The following is a 24,104-nucleotide window of genomic DNA, read 5'->3' on the forward strand; positions in this document are numbered from 1 at the left end:
TTTTATTTTTTAATACTGATATTGACATTGAAGTATCTTGAGTATCGGTTGATACCAAAGAATATAAACACCATATTTTGTTTAAAACTATGAATCTTTAAAATGAACTATTTTAAATTAAAGCATTTAAGATGTACATCTAAATCTCGGCTAAACTACCCAAACACTCTACTAACACTGTACTACACACAGCTAACAACATCACTTCACACAATGTAAGTGTGTGCTATTTCAGGATAGACTTATTACAGGACTGGATTCTTTTTTTCCTCTCTGGTATCTGATCCAGCATTGTTTGCTGATGTCAGCCCCATATCAATACCCATCAGTACCAATATGTCATTTCCAACAAAAACATGTAAAGTAAATGACTAGAAGACTAACAGTTCTGTAAATAGAGGGTGATTCAGAAGTCAGGAACCATCCAACTATCTGTAAGACACATAATGTTGACTTCCTGCGTATCACCCTCTGAGATGGCTTTACACTATATGTTGGAACACTGATGTGAGGATTTGATTGCTTCAGCAACAAGAGCGTTAGTGAGCTCAGGTACTGATGTTGAATGATTAGTTCTGGATCACACTCCACTCGTGCTGCAGGCCCAATGCTTTACTTTTATATGTGCTTGACATTGGGCATCGTGACCTTGGTGACTGTCAGCAAACAGTGCACCTTTATGTAGCTGATATCACCCATTAGAAAGGGGTGTCTGGACACTTTTGCACTCCTAGTGCGTAATGGTAATGATGGTAACTCACAGTGTTTACATGATAAACTGTGGCTGTGCTGCTTGTACTGAAAACAGAACAGTATACAAATTAAATTTGTATATAAACATTTAGGAAGCAGATTTGAAATACCTTCAAATTAAAAGAATTCACATAAAATGGGTCTCATCCTACTTCAGCTCTGGTAGATACAAATACCATTTAAAAACAGCCTTAGTAGATTGACATGATGAGTAATGTTTAATATATGACATGAGTATTTTATTTGAACAATAGTTTTCTTATTTTGCTGTGTTTATTATGAGAACTATTAAAGACATTCTAGACAGTATTAATGCATTTTAAACATTTTCATGACATTTTCTCTTTATATATATTCTGCTTGTTATAATTTAACATTAGACAAATGTGCTGGGTGAGAGAGAGAGAGAAAGAGACTGAGATGCAATGCTTGTTGCTGGCCCTGTGCGATGCGCATGCACGAGAATCAGCTTTTGTGTGTGTGTGCCAGTGTGTGTGTCTGTGTGAGTATGCCAGCATATGTGTATGTGGAGCTCGTGGGAGTCTGTAACTGAAATCAGGGTTTATGTCTGCAGGCTCCAGTCACACAGATTGCACTGTGCTGGATACACGAGCAGCTGGATTTACTGAAACGGCAGCGAGACAGTGAGTGCTTTTTTAAATGTCTCAACTGAAACAATGAGATACAAACAGAGAGGGGGTTGAAGTTCTGTGGATGCTGGTAGACTGTGTGAAGAGTGAGAGTGTCGTATACTGCTGGAGACAGGATTATAAACAACAAAAGTGTAGTATTTATATTAAATAATTTGTCCTCTGAGAATAGCTATCAGTGTCCTCTATGATAGGATAGAAAGTAGAATGAAAACAGAAATAGTTACTTAACTGTCTCTACGTCAACTACTGCCTGGTGGGAATGAGCAGCACTGTGTGATGGACTTATGACTTATATGAGAAAAGCAGTTTAAATATTTTTACCCATGCTCAAATATATTTATGAGGAATTCTGTTGGTTCAGCACCTGGGCCACTTTACTATTATTCATCATGCTTTCAAGCTTTAGCATTTATTTTATTCTAAAAAGAGAAGTGTAGTGGCTAATAAAATTTAGTTCCTATTGTGATAAATGCAGGATGTACTTGAAGTCTCATTGTACTCTTGAGACTGGACTGGATACTTTCTACTCCAAGTTGTTTTTAGCTACTTTTAATTCTGCTTGAATATTTATCTCACTGAAGTTACAATACCTTAACTTAATGATAATTCTAGACTACTCTAGTGCCACCTGTTTTTTCTCATTACCCTGTGATCTCTCATTTTTTGGGAGTTGATATGATTAAACTTCTTGCCGTCAAAGGTTGACCTTTAACCAGGCCAAGGTGACTCCAACTGCTTTATTCAGTTCCAGTTTGAAGTTATGAAGGAGAGCCAAACTGTACAATAGAATACACCTTAGTCTGCATAGCCTTCAGTCCAAACTGCAGCTTTTTATTTTGAATGCTGTCGAACTCTTTACGTTTTTAGTTTGACACCTGTTAACTTATTAATCTGAAAATAACGTTGTGCACCGAAGAAGCATGCAAAACAAATGTTGAATTCCCTCATTTGATGTGGACATTCAAGCAGTGAACTGAAGCAGGAGTCACTTAGAAGCGGCCCGAGAACTGTTTTTTTGTTGGACCATCATTTAATGATGCAGACCTAAATACGGCTGGAATGTCCAAACGTCATAACAGACCGAGCTAAAGTTTCTGTTTTATGTCTGTATGTCAGCGCTCCATGTGATATAGAGAGAGCAGAGATTTTGTTTTTGATGTAAGCATCCTGAACTCAATCACAAAGTGCTGGGTCTTTGCACTAGTACTTTGAAAAGTGATGGGTCCAATGCCTGCTCACCCTCTCAGTTTCTGGTGGCCTTGGTGTAACATATAGTTTTAGTTAACTTTAGTTTTCTCTAGAATCAAATGCATTGTTTGCATATAAAGCTATTATATAATTCTTCCCATTAGATGCTCATGTTCACAGATGACTGTAGTAGAAATATAGAAATTAGAATTACTCCTGGATAGATTTGAGAACATCCTGGCTCATCTTTCTACTCTGTCACTAGGTTTTGAAAGTCAATTAGCAAGTGTTACTGAAATGCTAATATAGTAAAAGTCATATGATTCATCTTAGGTTGACATACTGACACCATCAGCATCATAATCATTGACATACTTATTTCAGTGTACATGAGCGCCGAATGAAAATGAACGCATGACCTCAATTTGTGGATTACCTTCACATCATGTGGCGGCTTTGTCTTGTGAGTCGCAATAGCAGAATGAAGAGAGGCACATAGGTTACTCCTGCCTCCTCATGCAGTTTTTTAGGTTTACGTTATGTTTTTACATTATGTAAAAGTATTAGAGGTAAAGAATACATTTTAAAATGACAACTATAGACAGCTTAGACACTGCATGTATAATCTTCATTGTAAAGCTTTGCCAATAGAATAGGCTGTGGAGCAGTGGAATTTGTGTTCTCTGGAGATGAGTTGGAGTGGCATTTGTGACCCAGAACTAATCATCCTCATCCTCAAGCATTTCACTAATGCTCTTGTGACTGAATGAAATCAAATCCTCATAGCAGTGTTCCAACATCTACTGTAAAGCCTTTCCAGAAGATTAGCTAGCAAGTGGATGAGCAGGTGTCTTTAAACTATTGATATATAATGTACATATTGTCTTATAGTTTTAGAGAAAACCCATTCTTACTCTCTTTTCTACCTGAATAGTGTATCATACAGTGATTAGCCATAACATTAAAACCATATCCCTGTTTCTACACTCATTGTCCATTTAATCAGTTCCACTTACCATCTAAGTGCACTTTGTAGTTTTGCAATATAAAATAGTTCTGTTGATAGATCAATAGATCAATAGTTCTGTTGATCTGCGTACTTTGTTAGCCCAGTTTTACCCTGTTCTTTAATGGTCAGGACCCCCACAGGACTACCAGTGAGGAGGTATTATATGATTGGTGGATGATTCTCAGCCGTGCAGTGACAAAGATGAGGTGGTGGCGTGTTAGTGTGTGTTGCGCTGGTATGAGTGGATCAGACACAGCAGTGCTGATGGAGTTTTTAAACACTGTGTCCACTCACTGTTCACTCTGTTAGACACACCTACCTTGTTGGTCTACCTTGTAAAATCAAAGCTCATCTCTTGCTACACAGTTTGTGTTCACGATCTTGTAGTTCTTCATCAGTGGTCACACTCACACCAGTACAATGCACACTAGCATACCACCAACACATCAGTATCACTTCAGTGCTGAGAATGACAAGAAAGTGGTTTTAATGTTATGGCTGATCAGTGTATATTACCATTAATTGTAGTTGTCATGATAATAAGAATATCTTGATTAATAAGTATAAAATAATGAATGTAACAGAGATTTAGTTCCATCAAGCTTGTAATTGTTTTCTGGTAGTTTGCTGTGACAAGGCCAAAGGCAACCAGTTACGTTTTTTATGTGAACCTTCTGAAATCCCATTAAAATGGTAGTGTTACAGATTTGAAACAATTGCAGTGAGTAGTAAAGAAGGAGGAGACAGAAGGTTGAAAAATGAATGGGGTAGCATGTAACCCTCAACATTTTGCCTGTTTACAGGAAATTGACAAAAAAGCCAGAAGAGGGGGAGATATGTGCATGTGCAGTAACCAGAGCAACCCAAAAAATGACATTGTTGTGCTTTATTTGAGCCAAATGCTGCAAACTATATATGTGATTTTTGGAATTTACCAGTGATTTCAAATGTGTTTTTGTGGCTTTAAGTTTTAAGTTTATAGGCTTCTCTTAATTCAAAGAGATAATAGTCTGGTATTGTATGACTGGAAATACCTGCTCAAGGGTGTGGCTAAGATGGGTGCCAAATGGACAGACTTTACTGTATAGATTTTAGTAGTGGGCTGCAGTATAAATGTAAGAAAACATGTCATACTGCATGACCTGGAGGTTACTATTAAAGGACTGTCCAATGTAACCCAGGCTTTAATAGGTATATTCCGAGTATTTTTAGATCTCAAGCACCCTTTTGTCACCTCCACACCTCACCAGATACGAGGTTGGTTGTTGTCAGTTTCTCTTGGATGAATCACTCCTGTACACACCGTCACATTTAATTTACTGTTATTTATAGAAAGTACTCCATGAGTACTCCATATCTCAACCCAGGCACTATATATGATGAAACTCAGATATCAGGAATTCTTCCCAAGTGACTTGACTTGACAAGGTGCTGACAAGGCTCATTATTAGGATGTGTGTATTTTCAACATGTTGTCAACATAATCTTTGCTTTACCAATTGTGAATTAGGATGAAGGTTTAGTGGAATTTTAATGGAGTTTAGTGGAGCCAGCACATTTCGATTTCATTTACATACACAAAGGTCACTGTATCTCTGTTGGTTTAATTAGAGATATGATTCAATTATGACTATCAGTACTTTATGTTTAAGAATACTTAATTACAATAATTAGCTAAACAGAATGCTTTCTTAACACTGTCATACACATACTGATAGTTAAATTGAAAGAGAATAGGGCAGAGAGAAGCAGAGAGAGCCAGCATGTGAATGTATTGACATAAGAGCACGTTTTGTGGCCCCACTTTGTAGCACAGGGAGATTGATGGCTGTATTGACTTGCATGACAGTATCTGGGTTGCTGTACTCTTGCTGCTGGTGGCTTAGCATACTGATTAACAATAGTAAATACAAGAAAGTCATAAATTGTATGTAGACTCAGAATTTATTTAGATCATTTCTGTCTCATTGATGTTACTCAGCCACGTGCAAGGGAATAAGTTGTGTTATCTCAATGAAATATAGTGACTTGTCAGCTTTGGTTGCTAAATGTTTGATTAGTTAATGCATCCTTGTTCAGGAAAACTCACTGCTTTCCAATGGCTCCTGGCCCAACCTATTTGCAGATTGTGTGTATATTTCCCATTATTTTACAAACCCTCTGTATGATGTCTTTCCCTCAGTCTTCGTGCATACACGAGGAAAGGTAGAAATTACGTAAATAAAACTTAAATCTTGAATTTACCTTGAATTACCATTTGTACTTTTGTTAGTTAAGCATAACCAGTGAATTTAAAAGTATGCAAAAATGATCAGTCCAATTTATTTGAACATTTTTATGTATTTGATGAAGCATATTGCTGCTGTCAGAAGTATATTGTTGCTTAAACTTTTTGACATAATTTGAAAGCATAAGCTCTCGTTTACATTGTGTGAAAAGTTGTAATAAAACCTTTTTGCATTAACTTGCCTGGAAATTACCATTTTTGTAATACAATCATACGCAAAAGTTTGGCTGCCCACAGATGTTTTGTTTTCAGTATTTGTTGATTGTCAAAGTGAAAATACATTAACACGGCATTAACATTACATTTTTTTTTATCAATACAGCCATAATAATTCATGTAAAAATTCCAAATGTTTAAAATATCACAAATAGCCAGCATAGGGTTCTCCTTTAGCAGCCTGTCCATGTTGTCCATCTTGTTCATACACACACACACACACACACACACACACACACACACACACACACACACACACACACACACACACACACACACACACACACTCTAAGAGCAGGCCAAGTAGGAGGAGAACAGAGTGAAGGACACAGCACCTCCATGGATTCCCCATGGGTTCCCCCCAACACCACATGTGTAATATAAATGTGTAGGGGGTGAACAGTGTGAAATCATTGAAATTGTGTTATATATTCCTCACAGAAAATTAGCAACAGCCAAGGAATCTGAGGTTGGTATAATAATAAATCACATAATTTTAAGTTTATTTTGATAAACATTGAAAATGGGTCTCACACACCCCAACAGAGTTAAGATTGTTCTCTATAGAGGATGTGTATTTGTAGACGATATGCACTCAAGTATCTAAGGAGCCGTTTAGCACTATGGCATGAAACCACTGGAGGAAACATTCAATTAATATCATTTTAATATATATTAAAAATTTATGTTAAATCAAATTTTATTTAAATTTACATTTTTTGACAAATATTAGGGGTGCATTGCATAAACACAAATTTCAAGACATAGTATAGTATGGGTTTTTACCACAATACAATACGTTTTTGTCACAGTTAAGATATGGAAGTTAAAGAAAGTGAGAAATGCCAGATTCATGTTTATTTTTTTGGTTAAAGTCCATTTGCCAAAACAATACGTTGGAGCCTTGTAAAAGCATAATTAATAAAAACTAAATATTTTCAAAACAAATTTAAAAGCACAGAAGTGTAAATGGTTTTGGAAGCAGTGCATGCAAGTATGCAAGGTATTTTCTCGGGCTGTCTCTTTTAGGAATATTGAGGGATTTTTTTTGTTAGAACAGTGGAAACCATTTCCACTTTATTTTCCAGCAGCATGTATGGCCTTAACACACCTGCACAGAAAAAAAAAATATGAGCATGCATATTGAAATGTACTTTGCACATACTGTGCTGTAACCCTGTGCAAAGATGTAGCAGAAGTATAAAACCACCTGAAATGATTAGCTATACTGATCTGCTGTACTTCAAAAACATGTCCACTCCTCATCTCTGGCAGGTTGCTAAAGGCTGGGATTTGTCTCTTTGGTAGCCTGGCAAATAAAAGATGATTCTGATTCTTAGATAGACTCCCAGGTGTTTCACTGTGTCTTTGCGATAGCTACAGTGCACTGTCCAGCATTCTTATTAAGATGTGCCTAGAGCTATCAGGTATCCCAGTACCACATAATCACATAAAGAAATGTTGCTGGTTTTTTGGATCCCACTGATCCCATTGTTGGATCTCCACTAGAAAGATCTCATGTTTCCTGACTGAATAAGAATATTAATTTGTAAATTCTGATATAAAATGTGCTATAAACATTGTGGAGAGTAGTGTGCTTTACTTTTGGTCACTTTCTCCTCATTGCCACAGATTTACACTGATGGTGTGTGAGGGACCAGCTTTGTATGAAAGCTCAGAGCACATTATGATGACACTATGAAAACACAGACACTTCTATGATGACATTCATGACCTTTTCAACTCGAACATCAAAATACATTATGAATTACTAATATGAGCTTTGAAGACTGTCGGCATGAGGTAATTTGTGAAAGGAAGACAGACTGAGTGTTCCAGATTACTGTGAACCACAATGTATAATCTCTTCACTTATGTATCAGAAGAGATTGCTGTATGTGTTCATGAGGTTTTTCACACATGCCTACATTTGATGATGTTTTAAAATATTTTTTTCTGTAAAAACATATTTTCTGTAAAATCTGCAAATGAGAACTGGGCAGCAGTTTTACACACTTTATTTGCAGCATATGTACAGGGAAACATTGGTTTATTTGAATCAGAGTAATTAAGTTAAAGATTTTGTCTTGGCTTTTGGCTTTTTGTCTTTGGCACAAATGTGCATACTATGACGTTTAATATTTTGGGATATTGTTTAGGAAGATTACTCATTTTAAGTGAAATTGTTCATCCTTCATAGCACACCTGTATGCCATGTCATTACATTAGAAACCCCACTGTCGGCCACTGTCAGTGCTGTGAACTCATGATGTAATAGCTTGTGGACTTGAGGGCTTCCAGGTATTCTGATCACCATCACTTTTCTGTATTTTTGACCTGAAGAGGTGAAACTGAGAGAGAGATAGAGGATGGATGGATGAAGAGTTTATCCGTGGCTTATTGAATGACATTGAAATCATATTCACAGTGAGGCTTAATCTACCTACATAACATCTGAACATGGGCAAATAATCTGGACTAAGGAGAAAAAGAAAAAGAATGAGAGACATGGGGGTTGGGACTAAAGAGATATTTGGTCTCAAAATGTTAACTTTGGTAATCAGGTAATAAAGTCATTCATGGTCCATTTAGCTTGTCTTGACAACAATCTCATGCAAACTGGTTTCCAGTAGTGCTGATTCATTTTAGCTCTGTTAGCATTTGTGAAGGAATTAGCATCAGTTTTTAAGCCACTATGTTGAATTTAAGGGACGGGGAGCAGGCTTTGTATCTGTTTGTGGTATTGAGCACCTGCATCAGCAATGGGTGCACTTTAAAGTTAGCGAGGCTCATTCCAAATAATTTTAAGCATTTAAGGAAAATGTATCAATTGCTTGTTTCACACATAGTTCCTAGCTTATTGGTATCAGGAATGTTTATGTATTCAATCCCCCCGCCTTGCTCTCTCAAATGTTTTCTCAAACGAAACAAAAAACATGAAACTACTCCACTTTAAAGCTTATAACAGAGTCAGTTGGGATACAGATATTTATGATTGGAGTGAACTGAATCTAATATGTTAGATCTAATATGTCATATGATGCAGAGAATGTGTGTATCAAACTGTTTTGAAATATCTGCTTCGAACACAGGAGTTCCAAAAGAATCAAAACATTTTGAGATTGTAAGAAAGCAGTAAAAGTGAAAGGGCCATGCCCCCCACCCATGTACAGCCTCTACTATCCCGTATTGTTACAGGTGTGCCCATTTGGGTTCTAAATTTCATCAACATCAAAGAAACTGGTTTAGAATAATGATAACAAACTCAACCATCTCAGTGAAATGTATATTTTTCATTAGTGATTTAATTTCACTCATTATTCATTACTGTAGTTTCATCCTTTGATTTCAAAGCAAAAAGATCATCACTATTACTGGAGTCTCAGCCCATTTAAGATTAGGACCTTTCAGGGAAGGAATGTTGAAACAAACCACAACTGATGGTGCCATAAATAAGTTTTAAATGGTGGCCGTTTGCCAGTCAGAGTGTCTCCATATCACTGTGACCCTGGAACTGTACTGGGCTTATCTGACACTCCAGAGTTTCCCATATAGTGAAGAGTGAGAAGACAGATGGCATAAGCCCCCTGACATCCAGAGATGGAAAAACACAGAGAAATTATACCTAAGCGAATGTATCAAGGTTATGTGTCAAAATCTTCCACATAATAAAAAGTGAGAGTATGAAGTGAAAGTAAAATATATACAAATACAAAACCACAGAAGTAAATATTTTTGTACATGAAATCAAGAGTTAGCACATTTTTTTTCTTTTTATTTTCTTCTTTTTTCTTTTATACTAGACACATAGTGATTGTGCTCTCTTAACTCAGAATAGTGAGTCTTAACCTTTTTCAGCAAACTGTTTAAATGGTTGTAAAATTTAAATTCCCATTAACCTAGGATAAACTTGCATGCTTATATATGGAGCATGTTATTGTCATGACCATACTTACACAAACTTATTTACACAAACTCTTAGCTAATCCCCATCCTGCAGGTATACGCTACACTCCTGTTCCTCAACAAAGCAGGCCACAAGTATAGTAATGAGCAGTAATGAGCAGTGCTCTTTCTTGCACACAGTGTGTAGTTTAGACATGGCTAGTTAATTTTATTCTGACAAAAATGGCTTTTCAGATTTGTAAGTACTTTGAATGTCTAAAAGAAAATGTAAAGAGTAAATTTATGTTTTTACTTTTCTCTTGGAAATTTCAGTAATTCTCAAATATAAAAAAAAGCAAAAATTACATTTAGTTCATGTACCTTTGCAGGAGTTCAGCATGGTGCTCTGAATATCAGTTTCTAAACTACAACTTAAATATTAAACAGCATACAGAATGACTAAACTGAGCTGAAACAAAAACCAGGTATACATACAGTGCCAACAATAATATCTTACTTTAAATCAACTGGTTCCAAGTTAATACATGCCCAAAACAGATTATTTCTTCAGAGGATTTACTTTTTATGACAGTTGTGTAATATTACATCTTTGAAAAGTAATTCTTCAGTGAGGTTTTAAAATTCTTGTGTAGTTTTTTAGTATTCTTACGATTCCTGCAAGTCTCTGAATTATTCATTTCTTCATGCAATATTTGAATCTAGACAATAAGTTTAAACTCACAGCTAAAATCCTTTTTGTAGCCCTTTTGTCCCTATATTTTATAAATAGGGACTAATCTTACTTTCTATGTTAAAGTCAAGTCAAAATTAATTTATATAGAGCATAACGAGCAAATTTTAATAGGAGACAAAACTGTGGTGAAGCCATCTTCCTCTGGTTCACATCAATCAGTGACACAACAAGAGCAATATGAAGATAGACTTTTACATTTAAGATACAGTATTGAATGTAGAGAAAAGGGGGATAAAATCTGCCTGCCATTGTACAGAAGTATTCAGATTAACCAGTGATGACTGAAGTCTACTGTTGGAGGCCTATCAGAGTAACATGAGAAATAATTCTATAAACTCTGTTATTGTTACAGTTAACTACTATTAGGACCATGTCACGGTAATCACAGTAAAATTGAGAGTTTAACCCTGTGAAATCCCAGGCTTATTACATACTAAGGTTTATTATTCAGTAACTACATGCACAACATTGCAAACTGGTTGAGGTATTCTGAGGTTTCAGAAGGGTGTAGTAAAACTTTGGACCAGCTGGTCTTGGATATTGAAGCAGTCAATGCATAAACATCAGTGCCTATGCTTTAAAGGCCTACCATAATGATACGTTAGTATGAATATGTGAGGAGCTCAGTGTATGTGAGGCAAGTGAAACAGTGTGTATGATTTAAATAAGTTATGAGTCAGTATTATCAGGAGGGTAAATGGGGCATACTGGTGAGCCTTTCTGCACAGCATTGGACATGCAGAGTTGGGTAAGCAGAGATAGCGACATCAGACCACACAGGATGGGCAGTTCTTCCCAGCAAAGAAATCCCAATCAGGGCAGATATTGCAACAGCATCAGACCAGACAGGATTGGCAGTTGTTCAGCTTGGCAAAGAAACATACAGACAATTCTGTCTGGGGTGACTGAAAACAATATGTAGTGTTAATGGAGTGCAAGCAGTGACTCTGGCAAGCCTATCTATTAGAGCTTAAGTAAAAAAGAAGAGCCAAAAAGTAGCAGAAACAAGATGGCTCCCTGAGATGTCAGTTCTCCTCTTCTCCATTATCAACAAACCTGAGTGAGTGCATGAGAGCGGCAGGACGACAGCATTCTCAGTTTCCTATAATAGTGTATGTCATAAACCCCCAGGTCTGCACCTTATAACTAAGTAGACTGGAAAGTTCTTCCAAAGCTTGGGTGGCTTTATATGAAAATGCTCTACTGTCTGATGTGATGACTAATCCTGAGTACCAATAGTGAACCAGCACCTTGTGATTCAGTGTCTGATTGACATGTAGGAAACAGTGCAGATGTTTAAGACTTATTGATTGTTTTATCATTTTTTAAACATGAAATATTTGACTAAAACAATCATAAACAAATCCTGAGAATATTAATGGCACTGCATTGATATTTTTCATGGTGGAACAACTTAAATTGAAGTACTTCCTAAATTTGACAAGCTCTAGGTGAGCTGGCATGGAATGACCTCTAAGTATTTTTCACCTGTGTTGACACTTTTGTCCAGATAGCCAACACATGGAGGGGTTGTGGGGACAATCAACTGCTTTTCGTGTTAGTCACAGAATCATTTTAATAATAATACATTATTGATGTAGATTAGGAAGCTTTATTTTAGGCAGTTGTTGCATCCAGATGACATATTTCACAAAAAAACATTCAGATGGAGTAGAAACCTTTTATATCTTAAAAAAGAATGCAGTATTTAAAGAGTAATCTGGCACACAATGGTACTGCAATTCAGTGGGCTGTCCACTGATTCACTGTGAGAGTCAGATCAATGGGTTTGGCCCAGCAATGAGATCCTGGTAGACAGAAATGGACAGCACATCTACACACAGACAAATGAAGCCTTGGGTTATATGCACACAATGTTTGTAAAGGTCAAACCAAAGGGTCACAGGCTGAAAAAGAGCACAGCTAGTGAAAAGCAGCTCCATTACTGATCTATGATCTGTGAATCTTCTAATCTGTGATAATAGACGTACTTTCATTTCACAGTACTTTTATCACATAACATTTTTGAATAGTTCACAAAAGTTCTGTTGTATGGAGGCATGGAGAATGTTCAGACAGGAGGCATTTGTAGAGTATAAATTAGACACCTGTGCTTCTGCAGTTGTCCAGAACTTTTTATTAGCCTTATTTTAATGTTTAGTAGACAGAGATCACATTCAAAGCTATTATTTTCTTGATGCACACTATATGAACAAATGCATTGCAACAACTGCACATTAAACCTACAGGAGCTTTAATGACATCCCATTCTAAATGCATAAGCATTACTATGGAGTTGATCCCCCTTTACAGCTCTAACAGCTTCTACTCAAAAGGCATTTGTGAGGTCAGACACTGATGTTGGACAAGATGACTCACAATCTCTGTTCTAGTTCCTTGCAAAGGTGTTTGATGATGTTATGATCAGGGCTGTATGTGGGCCAGTCAAGTTCTTCCACACCAAACTAACCCAGCCATGCATTTATAGACCTTTCTTTGTGCACTAGGGCACAGTCATGCTGGAACAGAAACAGGCTTTCCTCAAAATGTTCTCACAAAGTCTAAAATGTCTTGGTATGCTGAAGCATTAAGATTTTTCTTCAATGAAACTAAGGGGTTGAACTAAGGGTTTGGCACAATGCAGTCAGGCAGGTAACGTCCTGACATTCACCAAATCTGGACTCATTCAGACTGCCATATACAGAAACAAGATTTGTCACTCCATAGAATACATTGCCACTGCTCCAGAGTCCAGTGGCAGTGTACTTTACACCACTCCATCTGACACTTAGTAATGTGCTTGGTGATAGAGGGTTTTTATGCAGGTGCTCAGCAATGTAAACCCTGCCATGAAGCTCCTGGCCCACAGTTTGTGTACTGATGTCAAAGCCAGAGGAGGTTTGGAGCTCTGCAGTTATTGAGTCAGCAGAGTACTGATGACTTTTATGCACTATTCACCTCAGCACTCAGCGACCCGCTCTGTAACTTGCGTGATCTGATGCTTCATGGCTGAGTTGCTCTGGTTCCTAAACACTTTTCAATAATACCACTAAGAGCTGATCGTTGAATATCTAGGAGGGAAGAAATTTTGCAAAGTGACTTGTTGCAACAGTGGCATCCTATTACAGTTCCACACTCAAATTCACTGAGCTCTCTAGAATGACCCATTCTTTCACAAACGTTTGTACAAGCAGACTGCATGTCTGAATGCTTGATTTTATACACCTGTGCCAACCAGACTGAATGAAACACCTGAATTCAATACATTTGATATATATATTTGAGATATGTGCCAAAAAAAATTAAACTGATAATTCAGATTTCAAATGAGTGCATTTTTTACTTATTATCACAAGTGATTGTTATTTATTATTATTCCAAAATGAAAGCATTTAAATCGCTACCTTCAAACGCATCGATGCATCAGTTATTTCACATTTCACAGATCTTCTCTTCCATAACCAGCAACCTAGCTGGAGTATATTAAGCGTTGATATAAAGAGGTATTTCTACAATTTTTTAAGATTTCTGCATAAATAATTTGTTCAGAGGCAAAGTGTCAGAGTAGTTCAGAGCAGTTTGATGTGAAATGATGCAGAGAAACATATGGACTTCTTTACAGATGAGGTGATAAGAACTAACCTACATGTAACTCTACACCATTAATGAATTTTAAGAATACATTTTAGGCCAAAACTTTGTATTTGATCATAAAACAATGTCTTGGGCATCACATCAGGCAGCAAATTCAGATTTTCTGCTTCAACCACTGTAAATAATTTTCACTCTGTAAGTTTCTGTAGAAAAGAGCATATCACATCAAACCACTCTGAATGATTTTTTATAGCTTAATCATTACATTATACAGAATTTTTTTAAAAAGCAGTGAAATGTTGGAAATATTTTGTTATCCATTTGTATTGCTTGTACTAAAGTGTAAGTTATTTTTGTATTGCTTTTGAATCAGCCTTTGAACAACCTGCTGTTTCCTGCGGATCTGGTTTGTGGAAGCCAGACCTTTTAACAACTAATGTTAAATCCACACTTTAATCCCCTGAGAAAGCTGGGTTTGATCAGGCTCAATTTCCTTAACAAATTCATGCTCATGAGAAGCACGCAACCAGTGAATCGCTTCACCGGTGATTTTAGGCAATGCAAGATTGGGATATTTTCACAGCACACTTACCTTTTGAGATAACCTTTCGGGATTATTCTAATCATCCACTTTCATAACAGTATGTGCCGCCACTTCCTATCAATCCATTCATCATTTTCAGATCTTTTTCTTTTTTAACACAAAACAACAACTACTAAAGGAACTTCTCCTAATAGGGCTCTAATAGCAACACATGGAAAACAATCAAAAAAGATCCCCTTAATATCTCTGAAGTTTCTCCTAGACAACAATCAGATCAGATGGAAAGACAAAAAAGACTTTTGTTTGAGTCTCCTGCTGATGTTTCTCCTGAGAAAAACTTCAGTGATGTCATTTGCCTCCTCTTGAGTTTTACTAGAGCATGCATGGTGTTTAGATTTTCCAAGATAACAGCAAAGCTTGTTTTTCTGCAACTAAAATATCATGTCTCCTTTAATCCCCCTGTATCTCATGTCTCCTTTTTGTCTGATAATATTCCTCCTAAAGAAAATTATATAAAACCACCATTAATTATCCTAAACCATCAACAAGCAAGATTTGAGCTTTAAAATCTTATTCTGGGAAGGTTCAAATGACCAGCCTGCATTAACATCTAACCAACAGGACTTGCAATAGCTTCAGCATGGGTGATTATTCAACATGCATGAAGAATGCTAGTTAAAAGTCACAGTGGGTACACTAGTCAAAGACGTTTCATTGTGGTTAGCATAATATGAGGTTTGCTTTTTTTTATTTCTCTTTTTTCCCCATATTTTTGTATCTCAATTGATTGTATGCTTCTTTTTTCTAGGACTGAGTGAAAAGAACCAAAACTATTGCCCTTAGACCAAAGGGCAAAGACTGCAGACAAAATCAGGAAATAAAGTTGGAAGTGCAAAAAAGAATCTGTATCTTTTGAACTGCTGCTGGATATAGTTCACTATGAGTGTTGCACCAGGAATTTGAAGATGAACCCCTATGTCACCTCTCAGTTCAGGAAAGATCTCTTTCCCCACTTTCATTTGTTGCTTTTTTTGAGTTTTATCTCTGATTTCTATTGGTTTTCCAAGTGGGCCTTTTGAGCATTTTGTTTCCTCTTCTGCTGTGCCTTGATGCTGTCTTTTTCAGGTATTTGAAATGTTTTCCCAAGAGCAGCAACACCTTCAATTCAGTGAGAATCAAACTATGGATACGCCAAGAATATGGATTTTAAAGTATCATGTGAATCAAGCTTTATTCTTGACCTCTCTGACTCCTGCATGTTTATTTTAAAACCTTATTTAATCCTATTCAACACATCCAAAAAATACATACCAACCCGAGAGGCTCTTTTTGACATCAGCAAAAGGCTTTTTGTGGACCTATTGATTCCTTCCTGCATGTTCCATTTTTTTCTCTGTTTGCCCTTTTTTAGTATCTCTGGCCTCATTTTCACAGGCAGATGTTTTAAAAAGTGTATGTTCTCACAGCCCACCTGAATTTAGTGATTGGATATTAACAATCTAAAATGTTGATGATTCCAATGCCATAAGACCTCAGAGACTTTAGACAGTGATGTTTGAACTCTATAAAAATGGTCATCAATTACCAGGTCATATTTCCACTTTTAGTAAAACTAGTCATTGTTAATTTGAGTATATCTACTCTGTAATAGATAGGTTAGATGTGATTTCTCTGTTCTCTCAAACTTTTGTCTCTTGATCATCAGTTTTGTCTCTAGAATAAGCAGACTTTCTGATCTAAATCTCTTGATCGTTTCCCTCCCAGAGAGGCCTCTTTTTATACTAACCTTTAATGAGGACATATATCCTGGATTCTCTCAATTGACCCTTTTCTTCTACCCAGAGCAGACATTTTTGTCTCCATTGGAATTCATCTGTGTTTGGAGCTACTCAAAAGATGTGATGCTGCTACACAAAATGACACCGTGTTTTGGAGAACTGGGGTAAAGCTTTGGGGCTGGAAATTCTGTTGAAATTAAATGAAAGTGGACAGCATATCAGATCCAACATGGACCTGGGACTGTGACAGAGCATCTTGTGTTATTTTTCCATTTATTTATTTTTGTCTGCATCATGTTGATTGGTAATTGAAATGTCTGTTGAGATCTGTGTGGACTGCACCTGTTGAATGAGATTTAAGAGACTGCCATTATCCAGTGAGTAATGACAGTTATAACCATATATATCTATAATCATCTATATTTATAAATGTGTGTGTGTCAAAATATCAGAAGTACAGTTACAGGGTATAGTAAACCAGTCTCCTTTGTTTTCCCAAATGAAGGTGAAGACGTCTTGGAGGGATAAACCGGTCTGTATAGGCATGATGCTTATTGTTGGCTGCTTTAGTATGGCTGGTTTTTTAATGCATGCCTCATACATTTTTTCTCTTTATCACACTTTCCTATGCTTCCTGCAAGAGGAGTGATTTCTGAGTGCTTTCTTTAGTTTGCTTTATTTTTCCCTGTGCTATTCATGTTCTTTCAGAGAACTGTATATTTTAATATAACTGCCCACAACTTTCTGCATGTCTGTCCTGTGCAAGCCAAGCCTGGTCTGTGTGTACCTTCAGATTCTGTGAGTGTATCTATGCTTGTATCCTCCATACTTTCACACATGTGCACACTGTATAGATCTCAGATCTTTGTTTTCCACCAAATGAAGAAGATATTGCCGCTGGAATTCTCCTCTATGGTACTGATGTATCCTGACCTCCAAGGATTTGGATTCTTTTGTCATTTACAACTCTGGTAAAAGCTTCCTGTCCAATTAAGTCTGTTTAGAGGACCGTCTTTGGAAACGGTTTGTCAATGCTGCTCCTTTTGATGATTGTTCCAGTATTTTGCCTACAGACACCACAAGTCTCTCAGGATTTTAATCTACTGCACACTAAACAGGATTTTTGCAAGTGATACTTTTCAAGGTAAAGAAACACTGGCCTGGAAAACATTTTTATATATCAGTGTGAACCTCCTGACAAAAACATATTTGGATCATCTTTTTTTTTTTTTCTTTCTAACTAGATTAAACCACTGGAAACCAGAGACTATATTATGATGTGGGGTATGAACTCAGTAACAGCTTTGAACCCACACATACTTTGACATATGTATACCATGCTTAATTTGTGTTTTCAGCTCCAAACCTTCACATTTTGGGCATTTCCCCATTCTGTCATCTGCACATAGACTCACATATTTGTCTGTAGTCTCCAGTCATGGGAGCTGCACGGGTCAAGCGACGCTTCAGTGCCGTGGTAGACACACCCCTTGACGAGGAGGAGGTCATGAAGCTCGCTCAGAGTGATGATGTCACAGGAGCATGTGGAGTGGATCTCCCCTCTCCAACCTGCAATGGCAAACTGCTCAACCTGCTCCACAACAATGAAGAGAAAAGTGGTGAGAGAGACGAGGAGGATGATGATGATGATGATGATGATGATTATGATTGTGATGATGGTGGATCGATGGAAGGAAGGGGGAGAGGAGGAGGAGGAGGAGGGGGAGGAAGGCGTGGCCCGGCACTCAGGGGTGCGGGCAGGAGGGAAGGGGGGTGGCAGCGAGCCCAGAGAAGTTCATCCCCCTCCCCTTCCCCCTCACCCCCCCTGGGCATCCAAGGCCGCCGCCGCCGCCGGCCCCGTGGACGCTTTGTGGGCAAGGATGGCCGCTGCAACGTCACCTTTGTCAACATGAGCGACAGGGGCCAGCGATACCTCACTGACCTCTTCACCACCTGTGTGGACATCCGCTGGCGCTGGATGCTGGTGGTCTTCACCCTCTCTTTCCTGCTCTCCTGGTTGCTTTTTGGATTCGCCTTCTGGCTCATAGCTGCTGCACATGGGGATCTAACTGTCACATCATCATCTTCCTCATCCTCCACATACACTTCTTCTTCTACATCTTCCTCTCCTTCTACAACTTCACTGAACCCCGAAGTGGAGCATTCTAGGAAACCAGTGGAGCCTGATGAACGTTGCTTTCAGCAGGTGAACAGTTTCATGGCTGCCTTCCTCTTCTCTCTGGAGACGCAAACCTCTATAGGCTATGGTTTCCGTAGTGTGACTGAGGCCTGTCCCCTGGCGGTGCTGGCTGTCGTGTTGCAGTGCATTGTGGGCTGCATCATCGACGCTTTCATCGTTGGGGCGGTCATGGCCAAGATCGCTAAGCCCAAAAAGCGCAACGAGACATTGGTGTTCTCTGATGTGGCCGTGGTGGCAATGAGGGACGGGAAGCTCTGCATGATGTGGCGTGTAGGAAACCTGCGTAAGAGCCACCTGGTGGAGGCCCATGTCCGGGCACAGCTGCTGAAGGTGAGTGAGAGTGAGGGATTGAGAAGGATAGCGAGCTAGCGATGGGGGCATTAGATTTACAGGAGTTTTTTGCAAAATATTTTTATCATGACTATAATGTTCTAACCCATGTGAAGTATATCTGAGAGAGAGAGACAGAGACAGCGAGAGAGATAGGTGGACATCTGGGCGGATGGTTTGGTAAATGAGAGCTTGTTTTGTTCTGGCTCTTTCAGGGGTTTATAAGATTTGTGGGGGGATTAATTGTACCAGGACTGTATTGCTACAAACCATTGACTCTCTGATCTTATCTCTCTAGGATTGTATTGCTGATTAAATCTGTTTGTGTCAGTTTGTTTGCATTTAACTGTAACTAAAATCTTGTTTTTATCATGTGTATGTGAGCTGGTGGTATATGCAGTGAAAATAATTTTCACACTGCTGTATGCGCATGAATTTACAAAGTGTGATTTGCTAGTATATAATCATAGAACCCACATTCACTAATAATTCCCTATGATCTATGCAACTAAAAGGACTAGGAAAACAAATTTCATGTAAATTTGCAGAATTATATGTGTTCGATGAAAGTAAGGCTGCTGATTGTTTTTCTTATTGTACTCTAACCTTTCTTGCAGCCAAGAGTGACCCCAGAGGGGGAGTTTCTACCTTTGGACAACGAGGACATCAATGTGGGTTTTGACACAGGCACTGATCGAATCCTTCTGGTGTCCCCGGTGACCATTGTGCACGAGATTGACGAGGAAAGCCCATTTTTTGAGATGGACAGGCGGACACTAGAGTCAGACACAGAGCTGGAGGTGGTGGTCATTCTGGAAGGCATGGTTGAAGCAACTGCCATGACCACACAGTGCCGCTCTTCTTACTTGGCTTCTGAGATCCTTTGGGGTCATCGCTTCGAACCTATGCTCTTTGAAAAGAAAAACTGCTACCAGGTAGGACAGAGCCTAGCTACAGAGGTACTGGCATAGAAAGGGCATGAAACATCTGTATCAATTGACCTGTCCATGCTTCACAAACAAATGTTTCTTTTGTGGCTGTTACAAATGGATAAGCTTTAAAGAATTCTAACAAAATGCCATTCATTGCATAATTTAGCAGAACATGAATTAGCGAAGCATTTTGTTGTTTATTTTTGTCAAACAGCTTAAATTTGTCAAAATGCATCAATTATTGTGTATTTCTGTAGATGGTGACATTGTTAGGGAAGTATATGTATATATTTCAAGTATATATTTCAAGGCAACATATAGTTGTACTTACTACTTACTGTTTTTGCTGTAATGTCAGTATGTATGGCAAGTAGAATATTTAACCCCTTATATGGCTAGGGCCTGTTGGTGGGCGCAAAGTAATTTATTTATAAATTTAATTACACACTTCTATAATCTAAGAATAGCTCCACAAGTTTATATTCAGTCCCTGTAGTTAAAGAATAACAAGCCTTACTATGTAATAAGCCTGTGATATTAAGAGGTTTAGGGATTTGCCAAAATATTAACTTACTTAGCTTACTATTTGAAATTAATAATGCAAACTAATGTAGTTGTGCACTACAGTTTCTCAAAAGATTGAATACATCTGTAAAACCTCCTGCTTTGCCCTCAGCATCTACAAAAGAATACATTTGTCGGCAGGGCATAGAGAAGTCAACTAGGCAGTAAGCTTGAACAATAGACAACAAATTATCATCTGCATAATTATCACAAACAATATTATTGTCTTCCAAATTCAGTTACGATGTACCACAGAGCATTATAGAACCTTACCAGTTAGCTTGCAGTTTCTATGATGGCAACGCTCTTTAATTACCAACAACCAGCTGAGCTGGTTTCTAACATTACTTAATCCTTGATAATGATAACAATATTCTGCACAGACAGCATGTAACACTGCCAACATTGCGGTTCTCTTGGTTTGGTTGGGAACCCAAATATTGTCAAATTGTTGTGTTGGCACCGTCCTTCTGAAAATCTACATAAAATTTTGGTGGTGGTATGGATGTGTTTAGTTAGTTAGGTGGTTTTGTTCTGTTTGTATAGCCTTTAATCAACTGCAATTTCACCTTTTGCATCCATTTCTGAACAAACAATAGATATAGAAATGCTATGCAATAAATGTAATTTATCGGCCTAAGGCTAATAACCAGGCTAAATGAAAGTTCAATAGAATAAATCTAAGATCAAATCTGTTTAAGTCTTGCCTTCTGCCCAATTGACTGCTGGGATAGGCTCCAGCACCAACCCGTGACCCTTAGGGAGAAGCGGCTTAGAAAATGTGTGTGTGTTTAATTCTTTAAAACGTGTGTATGGATTTACACATAAATACTTTAAATATTTTAGAACAAATATCAATTTCTTCTAAAATAAGTAGACTTGCTCACAACTTTCTAGTAAAGCATCCTATTACCATTTACAGTGTAATGAATAGTAAATCTTGTGTTAAATAACTGAACAGTAAGCCAAAGATTACAACAAATAGAGTCTTGGGACGTCATAAAACAAGAAAAAAGCATAGAAATATTTGTTGTTTCTCAGTGCTTCTTAACATTGTCTGTGATGTCTCCCACTCTAGGTGGACTACTCTTACTTCAATAAGACATATGAGGTCCCTGACACGCCATCCAGCAGCGCTAAAGAGCTGGCTGAGAAGAAATACATCCTGGGCTCCCGTTCCTCTTTCTGCTACGAGAATGAAGTGGCATTGCAGCTCTCCTCCTCTCCTCCCTCCTCCCCTAGCAAAATCTCTCCATCCCCCTCTCTCTCCCCTTCAGTCACTCTCCCCACGCCTCAGCCCCCGCCCCGTCGTGGCTCCCGCAATGAGCACCCACACACACACTGAGCCCTCCCAACTGCTGGGGGCAAAGGGCATTGGGCACAGGGGAGAAATGGGGTCAGAGAGAGAGAAAGAGAGAGAGGGAGAGAGAGAGAGAGAGAAATATAGGTAGAGAAGAGGGTAAAGAGAAAGGACAGAGTTAGAGGTAATGAGGTTCTGTGGGGACAGAGAGAAAGCTTCAGACAAAGGACAAGAACTTTGAAAGGCAGAAAAGAGAAAGGAATGGATTAATGGTACTAGGCCACAATCAAGAGAAAAGGATAAGGAGAGAATGGATAAAGGAGTGGAAGGTGGGGGTAGGGCCCCTGCTTAGAGCATGACTGAGACAGTGATAGACAGAGGAAGGAAGACAAAGAAAACCATAAATATCAGATCAGGGCTGAAGCGTAACAGAAAAAAAAACTGCACAGCCCACATGTGGGGACAGTGAGAGTATACTGAGGATTAGAGTGAGGAATGAGGCAGGTTTTACTTCCAGGTAAACAGGACCAGGACATGGAGAAAAGTCAGCAAAGATTTAGGTCAGGAAAAGCAAACATATGTATATATATATATATATATATATATACACATAGTCAAAAGCTTAAATGACCAAATAAGTGGACTGAATTAGACATGGATTGGACAGAAAGTGATTGAGAAAAAGAGGAAGAGAGGGAGTGATTGAGAGGGTTATATTGAGATGAGGAGGGCTGCAACACTGACCCACATGGCTGATTGGACCTGGCAATCTTTTAGAATCAGTGTAACTGTTCGCTGGGTTCTATTAGTGGCAGAACACCAACCTGGATCTGCTCTAGCAAGTACCTAACAGAGACTCAACAGTGATCCCGTGTGGCAGCAACAAGTAACAGCAAGTGAGTGGCGGTAATTGTAATTTGGTGAAGAGGGCAAAGTCCAATGTCAACAAACCATACTAGCAGACAGTCACAGTAAGATGAGAGAAAGTGTTAATGGTGACACTCACTTTACCACCTAAGTATGTTTTTAGTGAACACTAGATCTTTGCCACTGATTTTGGACAAACTAAATAATTTTGTATGTTGGATATAAGCTGATGTCGTAAATGGATCTCATACATCTGCAACTGAATATATTTAAAATAAGATTAATTTACTTTCTATGTTTCATCTAACATGTTTTCAGTGATGAGAAAGTACTTGCACTGAGAGTGCAAGAGTGCAAAAGCACTGCACTGAGAGTACTTGTTGTGTCTTTAACTGGATGTTGGGGCTACTTGCTAGAGCTATTATAGTACAAGACACCACTGGAGATCTGCATGACTTTATGTATCTTATGTGTACTGTATGTGATTACTGTATTTTTTTTATATTATTGTTAAATATATTGAATACAGAGCATTATATACACAGTACTGTACAAACGTAAGAGACCCCCTCCATATATTAAATTTCTTGTCATTATATACAAGTTATTCATTTTTCAATATCAGAAAAAAACAAATAAAAAACATATATAGCATAACATTACATAGAATACTCAAGAAAAAAATATCTATTTTTCTGCAGGGATATTTTCCACACCTCCAAAGTCCAGTCTTGGAAGATGGTTTCATGCTTCTAACTATCTAAATAATCCTGATCACGTTCACTGATGCTATGCGGCGGTCAGTCCATTGTTCTGAGAATATCAGCAGCTTCTTTGTTCCTCTTTTTTGTCATTTTCCTTTTCTCATTAATGGATTCTTGGCAGTTACACATCCTTTCTATTCATAGTGTTGAGTTGAGGATGAACAGAAAAACCTGAAAAACTTTCCACTTCCTTATAGAGCGGGATTAGCTTATTTCTGATGTCAGAAAGAGTTCCTGAAAAATGACTAATATGTACTTAATGACTGGAAACTGACTAGAAAAGAAGGGGTGATCTCTGACTTTTTCACAGTACTATGTACATATATATATATATATATATATATATATATATATATATATATATATATATATATATAGACTGCTCAAAAAAATAAAGGGAACACTTAAACAACACAATATAACTCCAAGTAAATCAAACTTCTGTGAAATCAAACTGTCCACTTAGGAAGCATCACTGATTGACAA

At 37.9% G+C, this 24,104-nt stretch overlaps 1 protein-coding gene across 8 annotated transcripts; it reads left to right on the forward strand.

The window, feature by feature from the left end:
- Positions 1 to 1,227: 1,227 nt before the first annotated feature.
- Positions 1,228 to 22,239, forward strand: kcnj14 (potassium inwardly rectifying channel subfamily J member 14). Of its 8 annotated transcripts, none has more exons than XM_017700513.2 (7): positions 1,228 to 1,397; positions 15,692 to 17,038; positions 17,167 to 17,805; positions 17,906 to 17,945; positions 18,071 to 19,191; positions 19,809 to 20,126; positions 21,766 to 22,239. In XM_017700513.2, exons 5-7 carry the CDS (start codon positions 18,100 to 18,102, stop codon positions 22,030 to 22,032), a joined length of 1,677 nt encoding a protein of 558 aa, XP_017556002.1. In that variant the 5' UTR covers positions 1,228 to 1,397; positions 15,692 to 17,038; positions 17,167 to 17,805; positions 17,906 to 17,945; positions 18,071 to 18,099; the 3' UTR covers positions 22,033 to 22,239. The 8 variants fall into 8 exon arrangements, with proteins under 8 accessions (XP_017556002.1, XP_017556001.1, XP_037392172.1 ...); XM_017700512.2 differs by having other exon boundaries at positions 18,091 to 19,191; XM_037536275.1 differs by having other exon boundaries at positions 17,167 to 17,632; positions 17,721 to 17,805; positions 17,906 to 19,191.
- Positions 22,240 to 24,104: the final 1,865 nt, after the last annotated feature.

This window comes from Pygocentrus nattereri, chromosome 3, assembly GCF_015220715.1.
Source record: "Pygocentrus nattereri isolate fPygNat1 chromosome 3, fPygNat1.pri, whole genome shotgun sequence".
NCBI lineage: Eukaryota > Metazoa > Chordata > Actinopteri > Characiformes > Serrasalmidae > Pygocentrus > Pygocentrus nattereri.

Bases quoted from the DNA above. Each gene is read 5' to 3' on its own strand.
- kcnj14 (XM_037536263.1), top strand. From the start codon at position 18,100: ATGGGAGCTGCACGGGTCAAGCGACGCTTCAGTGCCGTGGTAGACACA. The intron at 19,192-19,808 runs GTGAGTGAGAGT...CCTTTCTTGCAG, and splicing joins TCCGGGCACAGCTGCTGAAG to CCAAGAGTGACCCCAGAGGG. The intron at 20,127-21,765 runs GTAGGACAGAGC...CTCCCACTCTAG, and splicing joins AAAAGAAAAACTGCTACCAG to GTGGACTACTCTTACTTCAA.